The 24,407-nt window shown below is 37.6% G+C and overlaps 1 protein-coding gene across 1 annotated transcript in view; it reads right to left on the reverse strand.

The window, feature by feature from the left end:
* Window positions 1-24,407, reverse strand: part of DNAJC1 (DnaJ heat shock protein family (Hsp40) member C1) — a gene marked incomplete at both ends in the record, with an annotated part of 94,210 nt that overhangs the window by 6,402 nt on the left and 63,401 nt on the right. The window contains one exon of the mRNA XM_079538011.1: window positions 8,880-8,999. Coding sequence (XP_079394137.1) covers window positions 8,880-8,999 — 120 coding nt within the window. The remainder of the gene's footprint in view (window positions 1-8,879; window positions 9,000-24,407) is intronic.

The following is a 24,407-nucleotide window of genomic DNA, read 5'->3' on the forward strand; positions in this document are numbered from 1 at the left end:
CTCTTGTACTCCTGACAATTAGTCTGGATCACAAGACCAGTTGCTACTCAACAAGACACCTAGCAGTAAAAACATTCCTCATCCTGACCAACCTGACGTTAAATCTCGTTACCCTGGACACCTGCCACCTCTTTCAGATGGGACAATCAATGCATCAGAGATGTACGGGAGAAAAAAGTATTATTCAGAGTCAGCTTAAAAGGCTTTTGGCAGCATAGGCAAAATTCAGGTTTGCTATCACATGGGTGAGAGGCTACACTTTTTGTCCTGCCGGGAAGGCAGGCATAAAAAAGCACGGAATTGTGACTGGCCTAGGGGGAAAACCCTGTAAAGTCAGGTACAGTGATCTTACCCACACTGAACAGCCAGAAACAGCCCATTTGCAGAAGGTGAAGATCAAATTCCCCATTCCCACAGCAGCAGCCACAAAATAAGCTGGCCCTTCCACAACCATGGTCAGCCCCCCTTTGCAGGGCTCTGCAGTGGCCAATGAGGCTTTGAGGCCTTTCCCACCCTGCTGCCCCCAGGCACTCCTCTTCTGGATACAATACTATTCTGATCAGGGCTGTGCCAGGTAAATACAGAAGTACAAGTCTCCTGCGTTCTGAAAACACTGAAAAACACGAGTAGACAAAGAGAAAACTCTTGTCACTTGGCTCCCAGATATATCTAACTTTGCAAAGCAGGACGACATGTTGGTGTGCTGCTGCCAACCCAACACGCTGACAAAGCTGTTTACTACTCTTAGCATCTTCCTGAGCAAAAGCTAACTATCTACGACGCTGCCTGAATTTCTCAGCATCATCTACCAGAGACCTGCTATCTCCTAGCAGCGTTCTGCACAGCCAGTTGTTACCTTTCTGCTCTTCATCTATTTATGTTGAGCAAAAACATCCAAGATCTGTGGAATTACAGAAAAAAGTATAGGTACAGCCTGGAAGCAGTGAAGCTAATCTGCAGCAAAGTGAAATTTTTTTGAATCTGTGAGGCTAATTTGAGCCAAAATCACATTGTTCTCAAAAAGGAAAGCCAGATACAGGAGGACATCAATTATTTCCTGCTCTTGTCCAAGAAACAGACTTTGCTGATCTTTTGAAACAGTGCAGAAAAAGCTGCCAAATTCGAGGTTCACTCCTTATAGGCAAAGCATTACTTGTTGCACTGAATTGATATCCCAGTCTAGATCTAAACAGCTTATTCACAGCAACCATAATTGCATCAAGAATGGTTTGACCCAATTCAGCAAACAATAGTGACTCATTGCTTTATTTTCATGTGGCAGACTCAAAATTTGTCGCTTTATAAAATGCCTTCCCGTAAATTTACTAAAAGATTGCTAGAACTGTCTTCCAGCTTTAGCAGACTGGTGAAACATCAAGCCAAATCATTCTGCTGCTTTTCTTTTTAAACAACTTATTTCCAACTTAGTAGATCTCTAGAAATGAAGTAGTATAAATTAGAAGACATACTTTTGCTCTGGCCCTGCTTCTAACCATTTGCTTAGTAGATTGTTACCACCTTTTCCAAAAGTGAGCAATATAACCAGTCAGTGAGGCCAACAAGCTTTTGTTCTTGAAAGTACTGAGAGACAAATTATGAACTGGATTTGCTTAGATCAGCCACTGCCAGCCTGCAACAGTATGGCTTTCTTATGGTTACGACCTCTGAAGCTGTGTGTGATTGCAAACCTTGCCACAGCCAACGAGAGGAGGCAGCTACAGCAGAAACACCACAGCTGTGTGTTTAGTGATGAGGCAGTCTAAGATGCGGCCTAAACCACTGCATTTAGAACATCAGTTGCTCTTTAGGTGCCCGAAGAGTTAATTTAAAACAGAAGAATAATTGCTCCCTTTTTTCAGGACTAAGAGGAAGAACTCAATGCCCAGAACTGTCATGACATTGGAGACTTCAAACTACGCCTCTTTTTTCTTTGACAGTCAAAATCTACGTTTGCGAGTCTTCAGCTCAGTACTGTGGAAACTCAGGTAAAACAGAGGAGCTGGGCTCAAACGCCCTTTGCAAGAATTGCTTGGGCATTTTATGACCTTTGGTGCAAAATGCATTACCTTTCCTAAGAGCTGGAAGATTTGAATTCTGCAAAGGAATTTAAACTCAGCTTGTCAGGATGTACATGGAATGTTTTGTTATTCAAGCTACACTGCAAAGTTATAGCAGCATTGTCCTGAACCGCTGTATAAGACATGTATTTGAATTAAAGTTGGTGTCCCACTGGCTTCTGCAAATAGCTTTCTCCTTTAAGTGACAGGAATGCTCTTGTCATGCCTAGCAAGAAGGAAATCAATCTGTTTTGTATTTGGGTATAAAGTGCTCCACGCTGCCTGATTCTACAAACAAGGCCAGGTCAGTTGTATGACAGTGCAGACAAAAACTCTGTGCAATCACAGAATTGTGAACAGCAGCCCTCGTGCAAAGCATCAACAGGCATGTTGGTGTGCCTGCAGGATCAGACAGGTGTTCTGAAGACTTCGCTCTTAGACTGAAGGATCTCCACGACCTACATACCATCTAAATCCCATCTCAGATATTCCTAACTGCTTTCAGACCTTGATCCAGAGCTAGGTCTTTATACTCCAATAAGCAACCAGAACAACTATTGATTACATAAATATACGCAAGCTGCTGAGAGGGACTACTTCACAGCAACCACAACTGGAGATCACAGTAACCAAGTTAACACACGCACAGTACACCAAATGAAACACAAAACAGACTTAGGAAAAGCTTAATCTCCAGAAGCAAAAAAGCCCTAATAAATTCATTAACTTCTGCATATTAATTACTTCTCATGTAGATGTTTTCTCACTGGCAATGTAACAAGCTTGCACTTGCCAAAAATGAGAGGTGTATCATATAATGGCATATAAACATGCAATGAGTGTGAACTCACACAGTTAGACTTAAGGCTGAAACCGTTGCTTGGAGAGATGAGAAAACACAAAATAAGCACTCCCCCCCAGTCTTGTGCTTTCAGGTTTCACCATAATTCAGGATGTCTGCTCCAATACATACACCTGTCTATTGTTTTGCTGTCTGCCTTGTCCTTTTCTATACAAGCAGCAAATCCCTATCACTCTGTTTTTGCAACACAAATGCATGAGATTAGTGACTGCAGGAGCAAACAGAATCAGTTTAAATCCTGTAAGACAAGTGAATGATATTACTTCACAAGTATGAAATCTGAGATCTCTTTGCCTTTAATTTAAAAAACCTGTACCTAATAATCACATTAAAGTCTGTTTGGCATGCCAGACAGCTTTTACTTCCTCTGTTATTTTTACAATTTGAATGTCCTTTGTAGTTACTGAAATTAATTTATGCCTTTCAGCAAATATTTTATTTTTTTTAATCTGTAAGGGTAGGCATTGTCAAGTAAAATATGCTGCTATAATTCCACACGTAAGTGCTTTTCCTCAATCCGAGTTCAACAAAAGCCAGCCATCATTATAAATCTTCATAAAGCACAGCATTTGTCAAATCAAGGAATGTAATTTTTGCAGAAATAGTCACCTTGAAATTCTATTCGTAATTTATTCTATGTTTTAGGGTGTTCTCAGTATTTAGGAAATTCAAACCTAACTTTTTATTTTGTTTTAAAAGGTCAATTATTTCCTTAAGTATTGGAGGACAGGAATGAGAACTAACCCTGGAGCAACAAATTCAGCAAGGAAAATGGGTCAAAGAACAGATGTTCAGGGGATGGCAGAGAGCAGTGGTACAGGTAACCAGGTCAGCCGGCAGGAACTCTGATTAGAGTTAACTGAACTCCATTTCCCTTTCATAATCAAAATACTTGAAAATCTAATTCATACCACCAGCCAACTGCAGTAAAAATGACTTAAAAAGCTGTAGAAGCTTTTGGTTGTGAAAGCAGTAAGATCTCATTATACTAAGCTGGCTGAAAGTCATCTTTATGGGAAAAGGTTGATAAATCCCCCATATGCACATATTAAAATGTCAATTAGCCATTTAAATAATGAAACATACTGATAAAATGAGCACAATTGCATCCATTTTGGGTTGACTATTAATTAGCTGTTGAAGGATGGTTTCCAGGAGAGAGACAAGATAAGAAATAGCCTATAGTTGATATGACCAAAGTTAGAGCAACACCCTTCTCACAGCATGCCTACACCATGGTAGCAAGCCTAAAGTAGCTGAGCTGAAGGAATACGTTGCAGAGATATTTCTGCTGGTATCACAAGACAGCACAAACAGAAACAGTACAGCTGCATGAGTTCAGATGCACTACAGTATGGACACAGCTGTTTATTGTTGGATTTTGGCTGGCACTTTCCCACTGTCCTGAATCACATTGTGTAGAAGCACCTGTTTGGACAAGGCATCTGGTAGACAGATCCATATAATGAGTCTTATTCTTGTTTGTGAGATATTTTGGGAAATAACAAAATTAACAGACTTAAATGCCTACAAAATAAGAAAACAATCCAAACTCAACTGATTTTAGTAACTGTATAAAAGAAAAAGCATCTGAAAGATGACTTTGCAAGGAATTACTGAATGTAAGAACCATCAAGCTAAGCTACATGCAGTGATTAATAACCATCTTAGTGACTATCTGGCTTTAATTTTACATTTTTTAAAATGAGTTCACACATGCTTCCAATTGTAGGAACGTTTTGTTTCCTCCCCCTTTCCTCCTAGATAGCTTGCACTTGCTAGTCTAATCACAGACCATATGAAGACAAGGACCTAACCTGAGGCAGAATCTTTATATCGATGTCGTTTCTTGCAGATGTTTCCCTAACCCGTTTTTTAAAGACTTTCAAAGGTGGATACTCCACAGCAGCTTATTCCACTGCTTTACTATGCCTTTTAAATCTTTGCCCCTTCGTGACTTACTCAGATGTGTATGTTCAAGTTCAGGTAACTACTTCTTGCCCTATAAAGCTGATATTGAGTGCAAACAACTTCCTTTTTGCAGTTCTCTCTTCAGATAGTTGAATGCCTACATCATATCTTCTTTCTGTTCACAGCCCATAAGAATTCCTTCACAATCTTTTCCATTAGATCTCTAAAGATCAGCCACTCTCCTTATTCTCTTCTGGACTTGTTACACTGAATCATGCTTAAGTGTAATACTGAAAATTAGACACAAACTAGAGAAGAAGATGCAGGTTTACCATCCTCCTGTGTTTTCTCATTATGATGTTCCCCTTTATCACAAAAACTTGCTATTTGTTGACCTGTATTATCTCTTCTAGTCTCTGCATTTCTCCTGCACTTTAGCTGTTTGCCATCTTTTATTTGTGAACCCTGTCATTATCTTGCTGCATGTACTTGCATACTGACTGTTTAATTTATCTATTGCAACCAATACTCCTACACTTGCGTATTATTTCTCTAATTTGTTCTGATCACTTTGAATTCTACTCATCTTGCAATGTATTTGCAGTTCCCTCTTAGCTTTCTAAGAGTAGTTTAAGAAGTTAGGCTATTCCATCATCTTTCATCACTCAGGTCAGCAAAGGTGCAACGCAATGCAAAATGTAACTTGTTGCATTATTTGGTAATGCCCCTCAGTTGGACAGTGAGCCAGTAACAACTTCTACAGAACCGGTGGGACAGACACACTATGGTGGGAAGCACCACAGCACTGTCAGATCCAGGAGAGAAAGAAATGACAAACTAAAAAGGACAACTTATTGCCAAATTGATTTTTTTTTTGTCATTAATTAATGCCTGTTTATCTTCAGATGAGAAACATCTTAAGGAAGTTCTGCTAACATGAAAGGTTCAAAAGCCAAAGCCTCTACTCAGAATACTGTTTCAGAAAGTGCAAAGTGGGTTTTGAGATACCAAATTTAAAAAAAAAAAAAAAAGGAAAACCATGGGAGGAATTTTCCAAGCAGAACAAATTTTTCTGGAAATAAGCAAGAGACAAATTCTTCCCTTCTTTGTACACGATAAAAAAGGAGTGCTAAAGCACCAAGCATTAAAAACTTCCTTCATACTGTCTAAAAAGACAGTAACATAATGGCAGGAGGAAAATTCCAAATGATGTAAAAAACTCCAAAACAAATAAACCCACAAAACTAAGTTAAAAGAACACCACAAAGCCAGAAAGTTGACAAAAGCCAAGATAAAAAAAAATTCCAGTGAAAATTAATACAGCCTTATAGGGGAATTTACTTCAGAAAAGAACAAAGGAAAAGAAAAAAAAAAGAGTTGTTTAAAATGGAATTTGTTTGGGGCGGCCAGAAGAAGAGAATTTCACTAACGTTACTCTGGTACACACAAATGACTTCATATTATTCTTTTTAAAGTACTGCAATATTTTTCTCACATTTTTGCTAAGGAAGAATGGAGTCACAAGCAGCAAAGGAAAGATAATTTTGGATTGCACCACGTTAAACTTTTTATTAACACCTACTTATCTATTCTACAGTCAAAAAGGGACACACTGCACTCTTTTATACAGTTCTCTAACTGTGAAAGGAAAACCAGCACTTACTGCTCCTCATACTTCACAGGACAAAAAACAAGCAGAAAACTGTCTGTAGTATTTTAAAAAGTATTTCATATGTCCTCAAATTTGACCTTGAGTATATCAGCCCTTTTTCCTTGATAATACTTTAGCCAAGAGAAAGTCAAAACCAAATTAGATGTAAAGAAGGGAACCCCAAACCATGCTGCACAGGCCATTTCAAAACAGTCCCTCCAGCACAGAAAAAACCCCTTCTCTCCCTGCTTCTCTTCAGTGGAAACAGGGAGCAGCTGTTTGGGCAGGAAACACTGACTGCACCTTTCTTCTGCATTACGTTCAACACTGAACTAATTCCTGTGGCTCTCACATAACATTTTTTTATTCACTTACAGTGATAAGTAAGCAAAAGAAACCTAGGAATCCCTACCACAAACATACGTCCTATTCTCTGTCTCCTGTAACAAGTATAAAGGATGCTGCAGATATTGTTCAGAAGTTGAAAGGATACTCCTGAAGTTTCACGGTCTCTGCTACTGATCTAATAACAGTTTGAGACAGAAAGTTTCCAGGAAAGTTTTGTTTAAGTGTTTAAGTGTTTCTTGGACCTTAACCACTGAAACTGTGCAATGTGATGATGAAGGGAAGAGAAACACTACTAAGTACTCTGTATTGGGAAAGCGGACCCAGCACTATCAGCAACGTGAAATTTTTAGAGAAATAAAAGATTGTGCAGAGCACACTCAAACTAATCACATAGCTGGAGGCCACAGGAAGTAAAAAGGATTACCCTCGGACTTTGCCTCACACCCCAAAATCCCTGAAATTTCCATTTTTCATACAAGAAAATTACAGCTCTTAGATCTTTCCTCAACGCCATTCACAGCGCTGAGGTCTTCTCACCTCAAAGAAGGGAGTAAGCTTCATTTTTCTTCCTAGCCCTGCCAGCGCGTACGTATGGTGTGCAAATTAGTTATTAAGCATCCTTCATGCAGTGCATGCTTTTATAATTGTTGCAAGGAATAAAGCAGAAAACGGCTGCAAGAAGTCTCAAGTCGATGTGCTAGTTTAGTGACAGGCAGAAGTGGAAGCTATCCACGTGTTTGTGCTGTCAGTAAGCAGCCAATTCATCCTTTCTGAAGACAATCTCAAAGATCCACCCCATGCGTACTGCCTATATCAAGTCATGCGAAATATTTTTGCTATTAAAGTCTGCTTAGTAAAGTACATCAGCTTTTTAATATTCACCCCACCTCAGTATTATGATGAACAACACTGAACAGAAACTAACCAGAGTAAACAAACAAAAAAAATCAATTACATTCACATAGCAGGTTTATAACTTCTTGTTTACATTCACTTACTGTTTGCAAATAGTATGGCTTGTTCTAAAATGACAGGAACGTAAATGGCTTGTTTTCCAGTACAAACGAGTAATTGAGCAAAATAACTCTACAGATAAAATCTTTAAAAAGCAACTTCTAAAAATATCTTTTTGCGATTCTATCAACAAGGATGGAAAACAAACCATTATCCAGATTGCCCAGAGGGTACAGCGGGTTACGCTGCGCTCTGGCTGGAGGCCGTGTTTCCCATTATTTAAGATAATTCCCGAAATACAATAAATGAAGAATATCTAATCTCAAAACATACATCAACAGCTTTAAACATTATTCTCATTAACCCCTCCAGAGCCTATAAAATAGGGTCAGCTGAAAGGGCTTTCAAAGGGTCCTCAGCAGACACTACATCATGTTCCAGTGATCTATTGCTTGAAAAGGAAAAGTCTTTTACGGCCTGGTCCCTGAGGGTTTTAAGATCATAACACTTAAAATCCATAAGTACAAGCTTTCTTTGATATGTGGTACAATACTATAAAATATGAATTAACAAGGATATTAATCATTTTGCACAGTGTAATTACCCAAGCTATAATCCAGAAAAATGGACTGAAATAGTATCACATGTATAACTTGTTCTAAAGTTTGCAGAGATACTTCAGTTTAATTAATGGAAACCATCTGTCTAAACACCATTAGCTCATCTATGTTTTGAAGGGCCGGCTTAGAACAGAAACGTAATCTTTAACCAAGTCCCACAAATATTCGCTCGCAGTTAAAAGGGTCCCTACAAAACCCAAGTGGCATTGTTTTTCAGTTATTGGGTTACAGTAGCATGAGTCTCCCAGCACCAGAATCCCCCATACAGCTGATCAGTTACAGCTGCTAATTGCGGAGCGAGAAACGGGCTGACATCTGCTTCTTGCATAGTTAGTTAATGGTTCACTTCCAGGTCCTAAAAGGATTGTAGCCTCTCTCAAAAGACAATGTCGGCCCCCATATATGTCTGCCTTCTACACTGCCTGTCTTGTTCTGGTTTGTCACTCTCTCTACAATGCAAATCTGAGTGAACTCACATCTGCCACTGATCGACCCAATTCGTGAGCAATCTTTTCCCATCGACCTGGGGTCCCCCCTGGGAACTTAACCATACTTCTTGTCAGCTGGCTGAGGTCCTCTTCTGTCCATTCAGGTGCCTGTAAAACATTTGTAAAACATTCATTACTGCGGGGATATTGGACATATATCTGTGAGGTAATATACTGGAAAAATTCCTCACGTGAATTAATCAAGTCTTGTAAAAAAAAAAAAAAAAAAAAAAAGAAAGTAATAGTTGACATATCTGGGCACGATCTCCCTGCTTTATGGCAGAAAATGTGTAGGAACAATAGACCAACAGTGAGGTACTAGAAATTCCTAATAGGAGAAAAACATGTTTTGTACGTTACATACAGGCATCTGTTTAATTCACATTAGCACATCTATACAGTGTACGTAGCACCAGAAAATTGCAGTAAAGAGCAACAAGACTTTTATTAAAGATTAAGCTGCAGCTTAAGATACAGAATTTTAGACATTTCTGTCATTTCTCACACAAGATGGTTTCAGCAAAGATAAATATTATTTTTATATTTAAAACATCCTCTGAATGGAACAGAAAAGTCATTCCAGCTTTTGGTCACTGCAGCCATCACATGTTTTAGAATTCTTGTGTGACTCAGGAATGAAATCTGTTGATTCTAATATTCCACTAAGAGCACTGGCCACCACCCCACCCCTGCAACAGCACACCAGTTATACCACGAACAGGATGCTTTGCAATCCAATAACCAAAATACATTACACCGCTGTACTCTAACAACACCAGACAATCTGATAGAAATGGCTGTCTTCATAATGGCCAAATAAAGTGAACAAAGCCGGGGAGCACACAATTACGGCAGCTTAAGCCATGAAATCCCACTTGCCTCACAAGGCACAGTAACCATCCCTGACATTTGCAGCATCCTTGGCGACATCTGCAGAGCCCAACCTTTGTTACGATCACTAGTTTGCCATTTTATTTATTTTTTAAGGAATTCCTTATGACATACCTCTTCTAATCACCATTTCCGATAATGAACAGCACATATCAAGCAGTTTGCATTACAGAGCCATCAGCACAGAACAACAGTCAGAGGTGAGTGACCCCAGGGACCATCTCCACAACTACAGCAAAGCTTCTCCCTGACACTAATCCTGCCTGTCATTCTCCCACTGTGCTCTAACCACACTGACATCCGCCTGCCGCACTGCGAGCTTAACGGGGCCCTTCCTGACTTTTTACTGTCTCCCCCAATCAATGGTTCAAGCGTGCTCTTTTCACCATGTCCAAATGGCAGCTTCACTCATAATCAAAGTGCACTGCTCCTGTTAAAGGGCTTCCCGAAAGGCTCCACCATTTGCATTCATTTGCAAAGCAAACTACTTTTATTCACTTTGTTCTGCTATCAAGAGTGTTCCCTGAAGCAGATAAATTGGCATAAATACAACCTGCCACTTAAAAGACAGTAAATAATAGCCAATAGTAGCAAGGATTTCATCAATCGTCCTGGTTTGGATCCATGTAGCCCTTTATTCAGTGCTGAAAGCCTCAGACATTCATATTCATATATTTTTAATACAAGTGTAATATATATTTGAGTCACTGCAGAGAATTCGAGATGTTTAAATAACGTGTGTACGTGAGAGTGATCTCATGCACATTACATGCACACCCATACAACTTGGCTGAAGAAAGACAGGACAAACACACAGCAGATCCCTACACTGCAAATAACCTTTTTGTTTTTATTTTATCGAGCAAGTTAATACATTCCATACCCTCTTTTATGCTAAGATCTCTCTGAGATTTTTAGAAGGCAAGTTTAGGGGGCGATGTTCTACTTATGAAGTAGAAACTAACTTGCTATCATTTAAATAACAATTATTCTTATGTTTTAGTTTAAATAATTATGTTCAAAACATAGTCAAATTTCATACATTAAAATCAGATCTTAATATGCAGTTAACTGTAATTTCTTATTTAACTTATATCAAAACTGGTTTTTTTGGGGTTTTTTGGGGTTTTTTTTTTTGACAGATCCACAGCTATTTTTCCTTACCACATCCAAAGCATATCTAAGCAATTACATACGGAAATCAAGATGATCTTCTCAGTGATGTAGATGCTGTGGAAGCCTTCCAGTAAGAGTCATTTTCAGACTTCTTTGTAAGCTCTGTATTTTCTCTGTGCTCAAGACTCTACTAACCACTTGTAAATATTAGAATTAATTTTTTCTTCCTAAATAGAGGGTAAAACTATAATTATTTTGTAGATCTGAAACAAATTATATAGCTTATTCACAGCACAGGAGTTCATTAGCTAAATTAAAACATCAACTGATTAATCTTATTTCAAGCTGGCAATTTTAGAATGTAAGATCTAAAACATCTATAAACTTGGGAAATCTTTGAAAAAGCTTTTAGGAAATCTACTCGGAACCCCTAAAGCTGTAAACAGCTTTTGTGAATTTGCAATTCCTCAGCAACAGTTAATTGTGCCTTCAGATGCAACAGCGCCTACTGTGATCCAACTACTACAAACAGCTACGAGGGTGGTCACGGCGTGAATGCATTCTCCCTGTTCTAATCTGTAGCCAACTGTAACTGTGAGAGTCAAATAAATGCATAAACATACCGCCCCGTCACCTAGAACCACGTGTGTCCAATATTACTGAAACGCTGGGCCAAAATTCATCTCTACAGTAAAGCAGTGGAAGACACCACATGGTGAGGGGACAGCTGTTGTTACTACACAAGCATTCAGATTTTGCATCAAAAAAGCTGTGTTCTGGGATTACCTTTCCATATTGAATACAAAATTAAAAGTACAGAGTTACGGTCTGCAGTCCTGAAAATGAAAATAAACTGCAAGTGTAAACATAAAAATTCATAGCGTTCTCTTCAGTAATAATCCCTTAACATGGTTTATCACACTTAACTGGCAGTACTGGAGGATTAGTTCACCCAAACCACAACGGACCTTCCATTGCAAAGCAATAGCAATGTGGTTTATTGTTTACAGCATGACTCTTTTGCATGCATCCTCACTTTGCAATTCCATCCCACCTCTTTCATTACAACAGAGTTTACACTATAGGATATATATTTAAACTCAAAAAGCTCTAATTTCAGTGCTAAAAGCAAATTTTTAGACAACTAACTATTTGTTATCAAGAAAACAGTGTAACATCTTTATACCTGTTAACATTAGTAAGTATAAAGTACGTATCATTTTACCAGTAAGGCTGGGAAGTGGTTAGTATTTGAGAGTTTATAAAGTGTAAAAGATATTTATATTGACAGTAAATTGTAATTTCATTTTCTAGATTAAATTTTAGCTTTAGGCACTTCTTTCCTGCCATCAATAAACTGCACATTCTCCATTAAAAACAGAAGTTTGGGCAATGTTTTCAATCTGGTCAGAATTTTGTGCTATGCATCATCTAATTCTGGTAATTTATGGACTTAACTAGGCTAGGCAATGATGGAAACCTCTGTAGTACAAGGGTCCTCATGAACTCCCTAACAGTTCTGCAATTCAAGATAAAATTAACCTACAAGTACTGTTTCTAACCAGTAACCATACGAATGGAACAAAAAACATTTCTGATTCACTTTCTTACCCACATTAGTCTGACTTTTCTTACATTTTCCTTCCATATTCTTAAAATTTTGTGATTTTCACTGTAAGAAGTCTGAAGTCATTCTTGTTATATCAAATCTCATACATGTCTGGCTTTGTGATCCAGCTTTTTGCTGAACACTAAAAATCTAGGATTCTGAAGACCTGTTCTGAAACTCTAAATATCTGCTAAATTTATCAACAATCTCAACTTTTTTGGTCCTTCAAAGCTCTTAGTCAAATCCAACTTCCAGCAGAACTTTTATTAAGTGAAACAATAAAAACAAAGGCAGCCATCAAGCCAGGCCAGTAACTCAATTAGTGCTCAGGGAGTGCAGCTGGACAGAACTTTAACATACACTCTGTGATAACTTTATTCACTGTTCATCCTTTCCAGTCCCACTCTAAAAAAAAAAACCAACAGGGTCATACACAGACACCACCATTAAGAGGAAAGTGAGTAAATATTTTACCCACACCTTACCTAACATTTCCCCAACCTCCAATTATTTTAATTCCAAGGAATTTCTCCAGCTTAATTTGTTTTATCTACTGAGTAACTCAATGAATCTCTTTTTCAATGGCTTGTCCAATCCTCCCTGAGCTATGTAAACTTTCCATATTTGCAGTGTTTCCTTCATGAGGAGCTGCACACATATATTACCCATTATGCAAAGAATTGCACTACTGTGTCTGCTCCGAATGGCTCTTGCCTGCTTTAACAACTAGCTCTCAGTTTTGAGTAAAGAACCAGCAGCTACTCTACTTCTATTCACCTCTACAGTACTCACTCGCCCATAAGTTGTTTCTTCCAAGCTCGAGTCCAGCCTACTCAGCTGGTTTTTCATGTAAAAGCCATTTCACACACAACACCGTTCTTCATGCCTTTTTCTAAAACTTCTCAAATTCCAAAATAATCTCTTTGAAATCAGATACCAAGCTGCACACTGTGGTCAAGCTGTGTGATTAATCATAAATCACAAATTCATGCAATAAGGATTCTTCTGTTTTATTTTCTATTCCCTTCTTAATAATTTCTTCTTCGTTGTTGTTGTTTTTCGGGGGAAAGGGGGGCAGTGGGATGAATTATAGCAAGCTGGTGTTTCCAACAAAATCAGTACTGATAAACATAAAGACGTTTCTTCTCAAGAATAACGGCCAACTCAGTTTAGAGCTCATCACCTTGTGCATGAAGTTAGGACTGTCATTAACAACATCAAGATTTCCATCACTCTACATTTACCTGCTGGGAAGCTTTTCTGCCATTTTATTGTCCTATTCTACACTTCTTAATGCCTGTTTTCATTTTCACTATTCCAAATAATCCTGCTATTGATACACTCTCTAACCTCAGTGTTCACCCTTTGTATTACCATTCATTATACCCTAAGAATACACCAAGCAGGTTTTTGCTAGTTTTTCTGAAATGTGTATCAGATACACAGGCTTATAAAGGTCCCTGATTTCCACTGACAACTTAGAAAATAATTAGAATGACATATCTGTTGCTTTGGTCCTCAGACATGCATGAAAATAAAGAATTAATTCAATTACTTCTTCCTTAAATTTTCTTTAAATTTGTGGTTGGATATCTTCTGACTCCAGCAAATTAAAACATTAAAACAATATATTACATAGTTGTAAAAGAACATCAGAAACACACATTACTAATGCCAGACTTGTTTAAAGCTACTCTCTGTAAATTTGGAGGTACAGTTTATTAGCTTTGGGTGGTGAGGCACTGGCACAGGCTGCCCAGAGAAGTGTGGGTGCCCCATCACTGGAGGTGCACAAGGTCAGGCTGGATGGGGCCCTGGGCAGCTGAACTATGAGTGGCAGCCCTGACCCACGACAGGGGGCTGGAACTGTATGGGTTTTAAAGTCCCTTCCAACCTAAGTGATTCTATGCTCTTCATTTCTATCATAAGCTTGTCAAGGTAATATCCTAACCATAATCACTTTTGCTTATACTGTTCCTCACACGATGGATATCTGAGACACCGGTATTAAAAGCCTTGAAGTATTTAACAATATAAATTAGGTAAGTATTCAACAGCTCGCAAAGAAGGCTGAGAACCCAAGAGTAAAAGTACTCATCTCCCTCAATGCCAGGTTTTCTATTGAGCGCAGCAGCAAATGCTTCCTCAATGGCTGGCACCAACCAGGGATTTCCTAAGAAAAGTCAAGTTGAATCCATTTCTATATTATAAAGTCAATGATGAAGTCTTCTACTCTCCGTATCTCATCTTTGTTCCCATTCACCATCATAACTATTTCTACATATATTATTATGTTTATTGTGTTTTTAACCTCAGCAGAAAACCATGGATAGTTTACATGATACTGCCATGTTATTTACAGACATTTAATAAGCCATGCCTTAACACTGAAAAATTTGTATTCTCATAGACAAAAACGAGGGGGAGAAGGATGAGAAAAATCAAGCTAAGCAGCAGCTACATGAAGCAGGAAGACAATTTTTAAAATTCTTACTGCATGCAGCAAGTTGCAGATACTCCAAAAAGTAGTAATTAGTCATCTGACAAAAAAAATGCCTTAAAAATGACACACACAGGTGAGCTATTAAATCACAAGATGATTGCTATTCTTTTGTAGACTTTCATTTGTAGACATTAGCCCCACATTTCTTCCTTCTAGACTGACCATCCCTTTAACACTTTCCATTTTCTCTCATGAAGCCAAAAACCAGTAAATACAACTTGCTAGAGATAGGTACTTTACAGCAATACACCGCTGACAAAAGGCAGCTGCTCTACAATTTATTTGTTTTCACATGTGAGGTTCTACCAGGCTCAGATTCTAGATTTAATATGAAGCTCTTTTTTAAACACGGAGCACAAAATACACACAGGAACGTTTTCCAATACCTACCTGTAGTTTCATAGTGCAATCTGAACATTCCCCCTATGCAACTGAGATTTCAAAAACATTAAAAATAGTTCAAATTATGACATTTTATTGGCTTTGAAATTAAAATTTTCTGTAGTATTTATACAAAAACCAGCTTATTAGTGCAAGTTTTTTCCTATACATCATTATAGCAAACCATGGGGGTAAAAGATTTTTTAAAAGGTTATTTCTTGCTATACTCTCAAAATCAAATCTACTTTTCCATCAAGCAAGCCAGAAGAAAAACGTCACAATTAAATGGTTCATAAATATAACACTAAAATTACTACTTAAGTCAATGTAATTGAACAGAAATTAAAATGTAGTTTTTAATTGCATATTACAACTTAAATGGTAGCACTTAGCAGAAAGTGTTAACTCATTTATTTTTTAATTGTTAGCTGCTTCAAGGCAATTGTTTTAATGCAGAAAAAAAGTGAGAAGCTCTTCAGTAAATTTGATTGTAGGACACTCAGGCATGCAGATCAAATAAAGTATAGGTTGAATAGGTAATTAGGTTTGGCCTGTGATACATTAATGTGTGGACAAACTCCCAAGGAAAGGGAGCAAATGTTTTTAGTTTAATACCGTCTCTGAACACCACTCTACTTGGGTACTTAAATGTGGTTTTGAAAGTATTTCCATTTCATAGAGAAGATAACACTGCACTGCAAGTCTTCCAGAACACATATGTCTATTAATTGTTGAGGAAAACAATTTTGCAGCGTACACAAGCTTCAATAAATAAGTGTGTAAGGCAGTAAGTCCACAACAGACTGCTGGTGGCAACCTTTCTGTAACTGCTTGATGCAAGCAAGTCTTTGGTCATACTGTTAAATTTGCTAGGTATGATGAACCCAAAGCCATGCAGATACATTGAAGCACATGAATAGTCCTTATTCCTACAGAGTGTTTTTGCTTGCAAGATGATTATTTGTCTCCCAGAATACCGGGCAGACTAAGCGAGTCCAGAACACTTACCAGCTTTGGGCAGTACAAAATACACTCTTCCTTAAAGCACCTCGGTATACTGCATGGTACTGGGATTTTGAAACTATTAACATATGAGATTAAAAAGCATTCAATATTTTAAACCATCCTCAATCTAACTTTCCTGACATGACACAAAACAACTCTGAATTCTGGTTATGGAGAATACACAGAAAGAAAAATAATCTACTGTCCCACCGGAATACGTCTGCAAGAATTAGAAACAGTATCTGAGGACCCCAGGGAAACTACCTGGAAAACATCACGAACATGGCCCACACTAAGCTTTTTAGCTCATACAGTCATACAATAACATGGGAAACAAAAAATCTGTCAAGCTTTCATGAATTCATAGATCATCCATGTTTGATGACAACTTCACGCATCTGCACTTCCAAAAAAAATCCAAATTTCAAAGTTGTTCTTAATTATCATGAAATAGTGTACAACTGAAAATACGGGCAACAGCATTTCAGCTGCTTAACATGTACGTATTGAATCTGCCCGTCAAATTACCGGATATAAAAACAAATTGGGCTAATTAAAAAAATCAAACTTAACCTCCCCTTTTCTCACACATGCAGATTTTCCCTCCCACAGTTTGTGGCCATTTCAATTCTTGTTGTTTTCTTAGTGTTTTATCACTAAGCAAATCTTCCAAACAAGGCAAGCAAAGAAAAAGCCCAATGCAGCAAAACCTGCCTGGATATCCATTAGTATCAGTAGAGACATGCATAGCTTAGTTTAAAAAAATAATAGTAATACAGAAAAACCCACAACAAATATTACGTCAGTAACTTACTACCTAGATTCTCCACTGAAATTATTTCCTGTTATAATTCAAATTTCCAATGTGAATTAGCAGCACCACCTAAAAAAAATCATAAAAATCAAAGCACTGTTGCTTTCTTTGTTGATGTGTGCATTTTAACAAACGAACCTAGGCCCAGTTTCTCTCACACTGAAGATGACAACACCACTGTAAGAATGCCGGATGGTCAGAACGCTGGCCATCCAGCATTCCAGTTAATTCCTTAACCAGCCCCACGTAAAAGAAAATCTGATGCTAAACACCACATAAAAAATCTGCTGTTTTCATAAGTAAATGCATGCTGTGAATGCATGCTTACTTTGTGGAAGTCTGAGGGCTGCAGCAAAACACACATTTTCCTTTCACAGAACAGCACTCAATTGCAAATGAAGCACGAACCTTCTCTCCTTCACAATATGCATCTCCAGTACAGGCACCATATTTTTTACTGAAAATGTTGGAAGTGCCTCAGCTAACATGGAAAACAAACCTCTATTGCAGTGTGCAATTTCTCATAATCAGTAAAGAGTGCTCTCCTTTTTTTGCAGGTTTGGGCATGTAATATACTACCCAGTAACATTTTATAAAGAATTGTTCAGGCCAAATCATTTGCATCCCAATTCAAAGAGCACTTAACTTCAAATATGGACACAATTCCTATTCATTTAAATAGAATACAATTGCATGCTTAAGTGTGCTCAATGGAGGGTTCGAAGACTAAAGGTGATATATTCAAGACTGTATCCTGCCTGTCAAAAGCTATACAGAAAATGGTTAATAACAGATTGAGACTCTCTGAAAATCTCTAAGAGGCAGAATACTTATGACAGTAGCATTAAGTCATTCCTCAGCAAGGCAGGATTACGTATTTATCTTTACTAGATAAACAAAAGCCAAACAACTCGCATCGCTTATTTAGTTGCTGGAGTTTACCCTAGATTATAATTTCTGAGCAATTTCTATGAATAAACGTGACAGAAGCCATTACAGTTATGATCTTCTAGAGAAGAGGAGAGAAGCATCACTGTACAAGAAAGTAAGATGCTGAATCTAATCAGATTTTTTTTTTTTAAACTGATTTGTTTGGAAAGGACAATACAAAAGTATTGGGAAATTAATATGTATTTTAAGTTATAAATTAAAATTGGATTTATTTGAAGCTAGCTTCTTTCTCCAATTTAAAAACAGCCAAGAACATACCAAGAAAAGTAACTATTTTGCAACAGTCTGAACATTTTAAATTTACATCAAAATGCTGAGAATAGAAGCAGTGAATTGCACTACAGAAATTAATGCCATAAACGGCAAATTCTTTCTGATCCCTAAGTTGTGGATCCTATGAAAATCCCATTTCAGAGATATTTATAGATTTACAGCCCCCGCCTCTCATTTTTCTGGTGAAATTTCAAGGATACAGTGTGTCACAGCTGAACCCCTCTCCCTGTTACATTGGAGGGGCAGGAGCAAACCAAGCACACATCTACTCAGGCTTCACCTCTTCCTGCAGTTTCTACCCCAAATGGGCACAACTGTAACCTCCTTTTTACTCCTCCACTCTTCCTTTCTACATTAGAGACCAGAGTGACTGATCATCAAGGGAGATGACAAGGAGGGAGCACTGACAAGGAAAAATCAGGATTTCCAGTGCTCCTGGCCTCAAATGGGCCAAGCTGGGCAGTGACGACTAACATTTACAAAATCAACAGCTTCTTGTGAATTCATGTAAAACGGATGTAAGATTCAAACCAGAAGAGAGACTTCCAATGACAAGAGTCAGAATTTCAATGTCTAATTGAAAAAGATGAAATCCCAATCACTCATAGCTAGGTTCAAGGTTTCTCTTATGTCTGCTACCAAGTCTTTCTGCAACAGACAATGACCATGTCAGCCTCAGAAAGGAAACAAGACTTGGGACATGCAGCAAATCAAGACACCAAGTCCTAGAAGTTAATGTAACAGAACTGACATTAGCCCTAGAAATTACACAGCCCTGGTTTGGACACAAGCAGGTGTCTACACAGAGGTCATAGTGCAGCCTAGTGCTAAAACAGAGCTGCAATTGAAAAGCCCTACACATCTGTCTGCACAGATTAACCCTTTGAACAGCTAACTTCAACTTTTGGGTGCTTTTCAGGCTCAAAAAACTGAGGTGCAAATATATTTATACATATATTAAAAAAAAAAAAAAGCACGTGTATAACTGTGGTCAGACTGAATTATGGCTACAAGGCACATAAATCACCCCTGGAAGCTATAACTTGACACCACACAGCAACAGCATGTGGTGAAATCAGACTATTAGTCTGTACAGTACAAGCACCTATGTTGCTATATTTGATTAGACAAAAAGATTAAGAACTAAATCGAGATCAGGAAATATCAGAAAAAAATCAATTATATGGCCTTAATTTAGTACATATGCATGGCTGATCATCTTTTCAATTTATTTTTTTTTAATAAAAAGGTTGCATGACAGTGTTTATATATCATACTGTTACTACACATAATGAACATGTCCTTACAGAAATACGTATTTTGCCTGTTTGTTTCCTTTACACACACTACCAGAATTGTCTGGATTGTAAATAGGTACTGTTCACACATGGTCTTTCCCTTTCATATGAAATAATTGATATTTTGATTTTCTATAATCTCCTAAATGGTTCACAGTGTAACTTACCTGTCTGCATACGTTACAATAACTAGTTTGAGGCAGCATGAACGTGGTACATTTGAGAGAAGATTATTATTGACTTGCATGTAATCACACCAATGCATTCTATAAATGAATAAATACAGAAATAAAAAGTTTCCTATGCTTTGTTAATCTATCCAACCTAAAATAATAGGTCAAAGACAAGAAGACAGAAGGAAATGCATAAATTCCACATTCTTACACTAGCAGTGGCTCAGCAGGTATTTACTTCCAGTCTTTTTCTATTTCTGAAATATTTCCCAACTCTCCAACTCTTTCGTAAGCCATTTCTGGCATTAATACCAGCCATAACAACTTCATTTTCTCTGAACCTACCACTGGCATAATTTCTGTTTTTTGTTTTGTATTCACAATTGCAGTTTGTTTTTTAATCTCTGTTACACCACTAAAGAAACCAACTTGAGATGTTAGTCATAGAATTTGTCAGAATCATCCTGCAACTTAATTCTTCCATAAAAAAAGCTGAGAAAATTAAAGGCACTGCATATTTAATATAGCAGATGAAATGTGGGACCTTGTACCCAAGGAAAACCCAAAAATTAATAAATACTATTTTAGGAAAAAAAAAATAAAATCACTCTTTGCTCTTCTTACAGGCATTCAAGTACAAAGTGAAGTCCATAGAGGCATAAATATTTAAGGTACAAATCTGAAAGAAACACTATTTTCTGTATTAGGAGAAAGAAGATTCAAAAGGCAGAAAATTGTATTTTTTCTCAACAAAACCTTCAAAAATTCACTATTTGGCCAGATATTTGCAAAGTGTACTAATTTTGCCAGAAACAAACTGCTCTGTTTCAGCAGTCACAGAAATAAACAAAAAAGATCAGTCATAAAATCAACAAGCCATTGGCTGTTCAGTATGATATTTGAAAACTCAGAAGTTTTTCAAGTATTCTTTTGTCTATTACAACCGGGTAGCTTGTAATGAGGAACAAAAAAAGGAAGAGAATGAATGCTGTGCGTGTGTGGGATGAATAAAACATACAATTTTTGAATAATTGAGGCGATCATCGACTGCATTGGTAAATAAAGTCCTATCACCTACTCCGCAAACACAGTAACAGAGGAGTGCCTTCTCCTCACCATCTCAGTTGCTACCATGAATGTTTCACTAGTAGCTTTCTGCTCCACAGAAGAAAGATGTATATTTGGTTCTGCACTTGTTCACAGGGCTCAGGCAAGAGCCTCAGTATGTTCTATAGGTAGGCATAAATACCTACGTTCAGCAGTATGTGTTTGTAGGACACAAGTATCTATTTCATTAGCTCTAAAGTAAATACGAAAATTGTAGGAGTTACCTATAGGACGGGCACTGAAGAATTCTTGTAAAATGTAAAAAACAATATTCTACTCAGGCTGAGTCTGCTTCCTCTGCAGAAACACAAAGCATAATAAACTATAGCCTAGAGTCTTCTGACTTAACACTTTCAGTACCGTGCTAATGCAGATTTTTCTTTTTTTTTAAATGAAGTTATCTTTTCAGTGAAACTACAATGCTTAAGGGTTTGGTAATAGAATACTGGGATTTTCACCTCAGGGTCACTAAATTCGATATGGCCCAGATCAATAGTGACTCAAAGTCATCACCATTTGATGAGAGTTTGGAGTTCAGGTTAAAATGTATTATGAGCTCAGGCTAGCTCCTAGTGAATAGCATCATAACTGACACTAACAGGTATGGTTGCTGGCAGTCTCAATATAGAGGCTTAAATTCAATGGGCATACAGAGTGATTTACTTTCTCAACCTACAGCAATCTCTCTGGGTCAGGGTCGAGGCACAGCACCAGGACACCAGGAGCAACCTCAGACTGCCACTTGCTCACATTTATCTGTCCCATGAATAAAAGGGAGTTAGAATACAAACATGCTTACCACATACTATATATGTTTCACTGCTTAGAAAAAGAAAACTGAGTATTTCAAAACTAGATGACCTCAGGTAGCACACAAAAACAGTGTAACCCTTCCCCTAGAAGGCCAACTTATGAAAACATCTGGTTTATACAGCACCTTAATCCTGCTAAGATACAAACTACTTGCTTAAGGCATTAACATTTTTTAAAAGCCTGGAAACTGCATTCAGGTAATCCGTCATATGATGTCTGATTAGAACAAGCACCATGTTATTTGCTACTAAAGAAAAAGCATACTCAGATTTCAAAGCAGCACAGATGTGGGAAGATTCAAGGCAGAAGAGAGCAGGTGGCAGGCTGGCTGGCAATTACGCAATGCGCAAGGTTATAAAATGACTAAAATTTAATTGTCAAAACCACAGTCTTAAAGCTAACAGAATGATAATTCAGCATTTGTACAGCAGTTTGCCTTATAAAGTTATGAAGCAGAGAGGTACTTCATGCAGGTAAAGTTTGGTTATTTTACAGCATTGTTCCACAGTCAGCTTTCAAGCAAAACTTTTCACACTCTTTATCAGCACCCCATCCATGAAGTACAGTGCATGAATGGTCCATAGGAAATAAAAGTACTAAGAGCATATTAACCAGAAAGAGTCTGGAAGTGTGGAAAATGCAGGAGATGCACATTATCTAAGCTTCCCATCTTTGTGCACAAAAATAGTTGTTACTATTCTTACTTCAGTAAAATCAAGCCAGGTGTTCCAGCAATATAAAAAAAACCCAAATGCCAAGAAGTGCTGCAGGATTACATGAAAAACAAAAATAATGAGAAACATGATTTTTTAATCGATACATCTGGTCCAGCTGGAAGGGATCAGGCACCGTCTTTCTCCACCTTTATTTCCCCTTAACAGAGCAAGCAAATATCAAAAGGTCAAAAGTATTCATCCCTCACTGAGGAAGAACTAGGAAACCTATCTTCAGAGATGAATAAAGAGTAGATTCCAGCGGGAGAAGATGAGGAATGTGTAAACCAAAAGGAATTATAATCCTGGCCCCACTCAGGACCATGATAAACCTCCCACTGATTTCTCAAGGGCCAAGATTTTCCTGCAGCATCAACACATTATTCACATAGACAATGGACTCTCATGAAAACATGCATCACAAATCATGTAAAATCTGATCAGAATGAAGATTACGAGAGAAATCCCACTTGGAGAGAAATTATTTTGAAATGATTCATCAATAAAATGAGTCCAGAAATGATAAATACATATATTTTTGCATGAACATGTGCAGAAAGGACAGAACAAGTTCAAATGTAACATACCCAGATGCTCTTTTTAATTCCATCTCTACATCTACAAACCTCTGGTTGCTCCAGAGGAAAATGAAGGGTTAAGCAGCTACAAAGTAATGCAATACTTAACAATACATGGAGGCCAACAAAATAACACAACCAAAAGGAAGACCTGGTGAAACTTCTCATTTTCCTTACCTCTTAACAAGCATACACAGAACACTTACTCTAGTCCATTTTGGGTGACAGATAAATAAAAATCAGAAGCTAAGAAGTAAATTTAGCTACTTATATGCTCTTAATAACATGGAAGAAGATAAGTATTAACATTCAACAACCGAAGAAAATAGCTTTAGGAATAAAACTCTTAAAAGTACAGAAAGAATTTTCCACTGGTATGAGAATGAGCTTTTAGCAATTCCTCTCAGCTTTGAGTCATGCAGTCTGCACGAATAGTGTAAACACAGTTACATGAATTTGCAACTTAACGCTAGCTAAGTACACGGTTTTTCTCATATAGAAGAAGTCTCAGGAGTCTCACTGCACCATTTCCATGCTCTCCAATACAATCAAGCCTGCTTGCACTACTTTCAACAGAAGAAGTTCAGGAATAGGTCAGGCAATCAAACAAAGGTTTCAAACGTGGTGAAGGTAACATGCTCATCCAGATCTGAATGTAAATTTGTTTGTTTCAAATAAATCTTTATATATATATTTGTGAAAGGCTGTAAGTAACAGGACGCGATAACCATTCTGCCTAGAACAGCCTGGAATGGACAGGAACAGTCACTTAGCTTAGCTTTTCAGGGCTAAAACCCATCCTATTCAACTTTTCCTATTTAGTATATATTATTTTCAAAATTGACTTTTATTGCTGATCGATTCTTCCTGTTCATTCATTCTTAGATGAGTACAGCAGAGAAAAATCCAGACTACTGCTGAAGAAAGAACAATAAATATCTAAATTTTCCTGTTATACAGCTTCAATGCATCTAAATTCACAAACCTAGTTTTCCAAAGAGAGCAGATACAGTGTTTCAAACTGTGCATTTGGCATGATACAGTACTTTCCAAAGAAAGGAGTAAAGAAAGTAAAGTTCTCCTCAAAGGAACCAAGGACAACAGAGCAAAGAAGCTCATGGACAATGTAAAGCCAGACATAATCACCTAGACCTGCGATAGGAACATCAGGGACAACTCCAATACACTATTTATGGATGGATGACATAGTAGCATACTATTTTATCAAGCCAGTTTGATCTTTTCACATGGGTAACCGCTCCCTGGCCTCGTGTACTTTACACAGTGCACA

Source organism: Tetrao urogallus (genome assembly GCF_951394365.1).
Source record: "Tetrao urogallus genome assembly, chromosome: 7".
NCBI classification, from domain to species: domain Eukaryota; kingdom Metazoa; phylum Chordata; class Aves; order Galliformes; family Phasianidae; genus Tetrao; species Tetrao urogallus.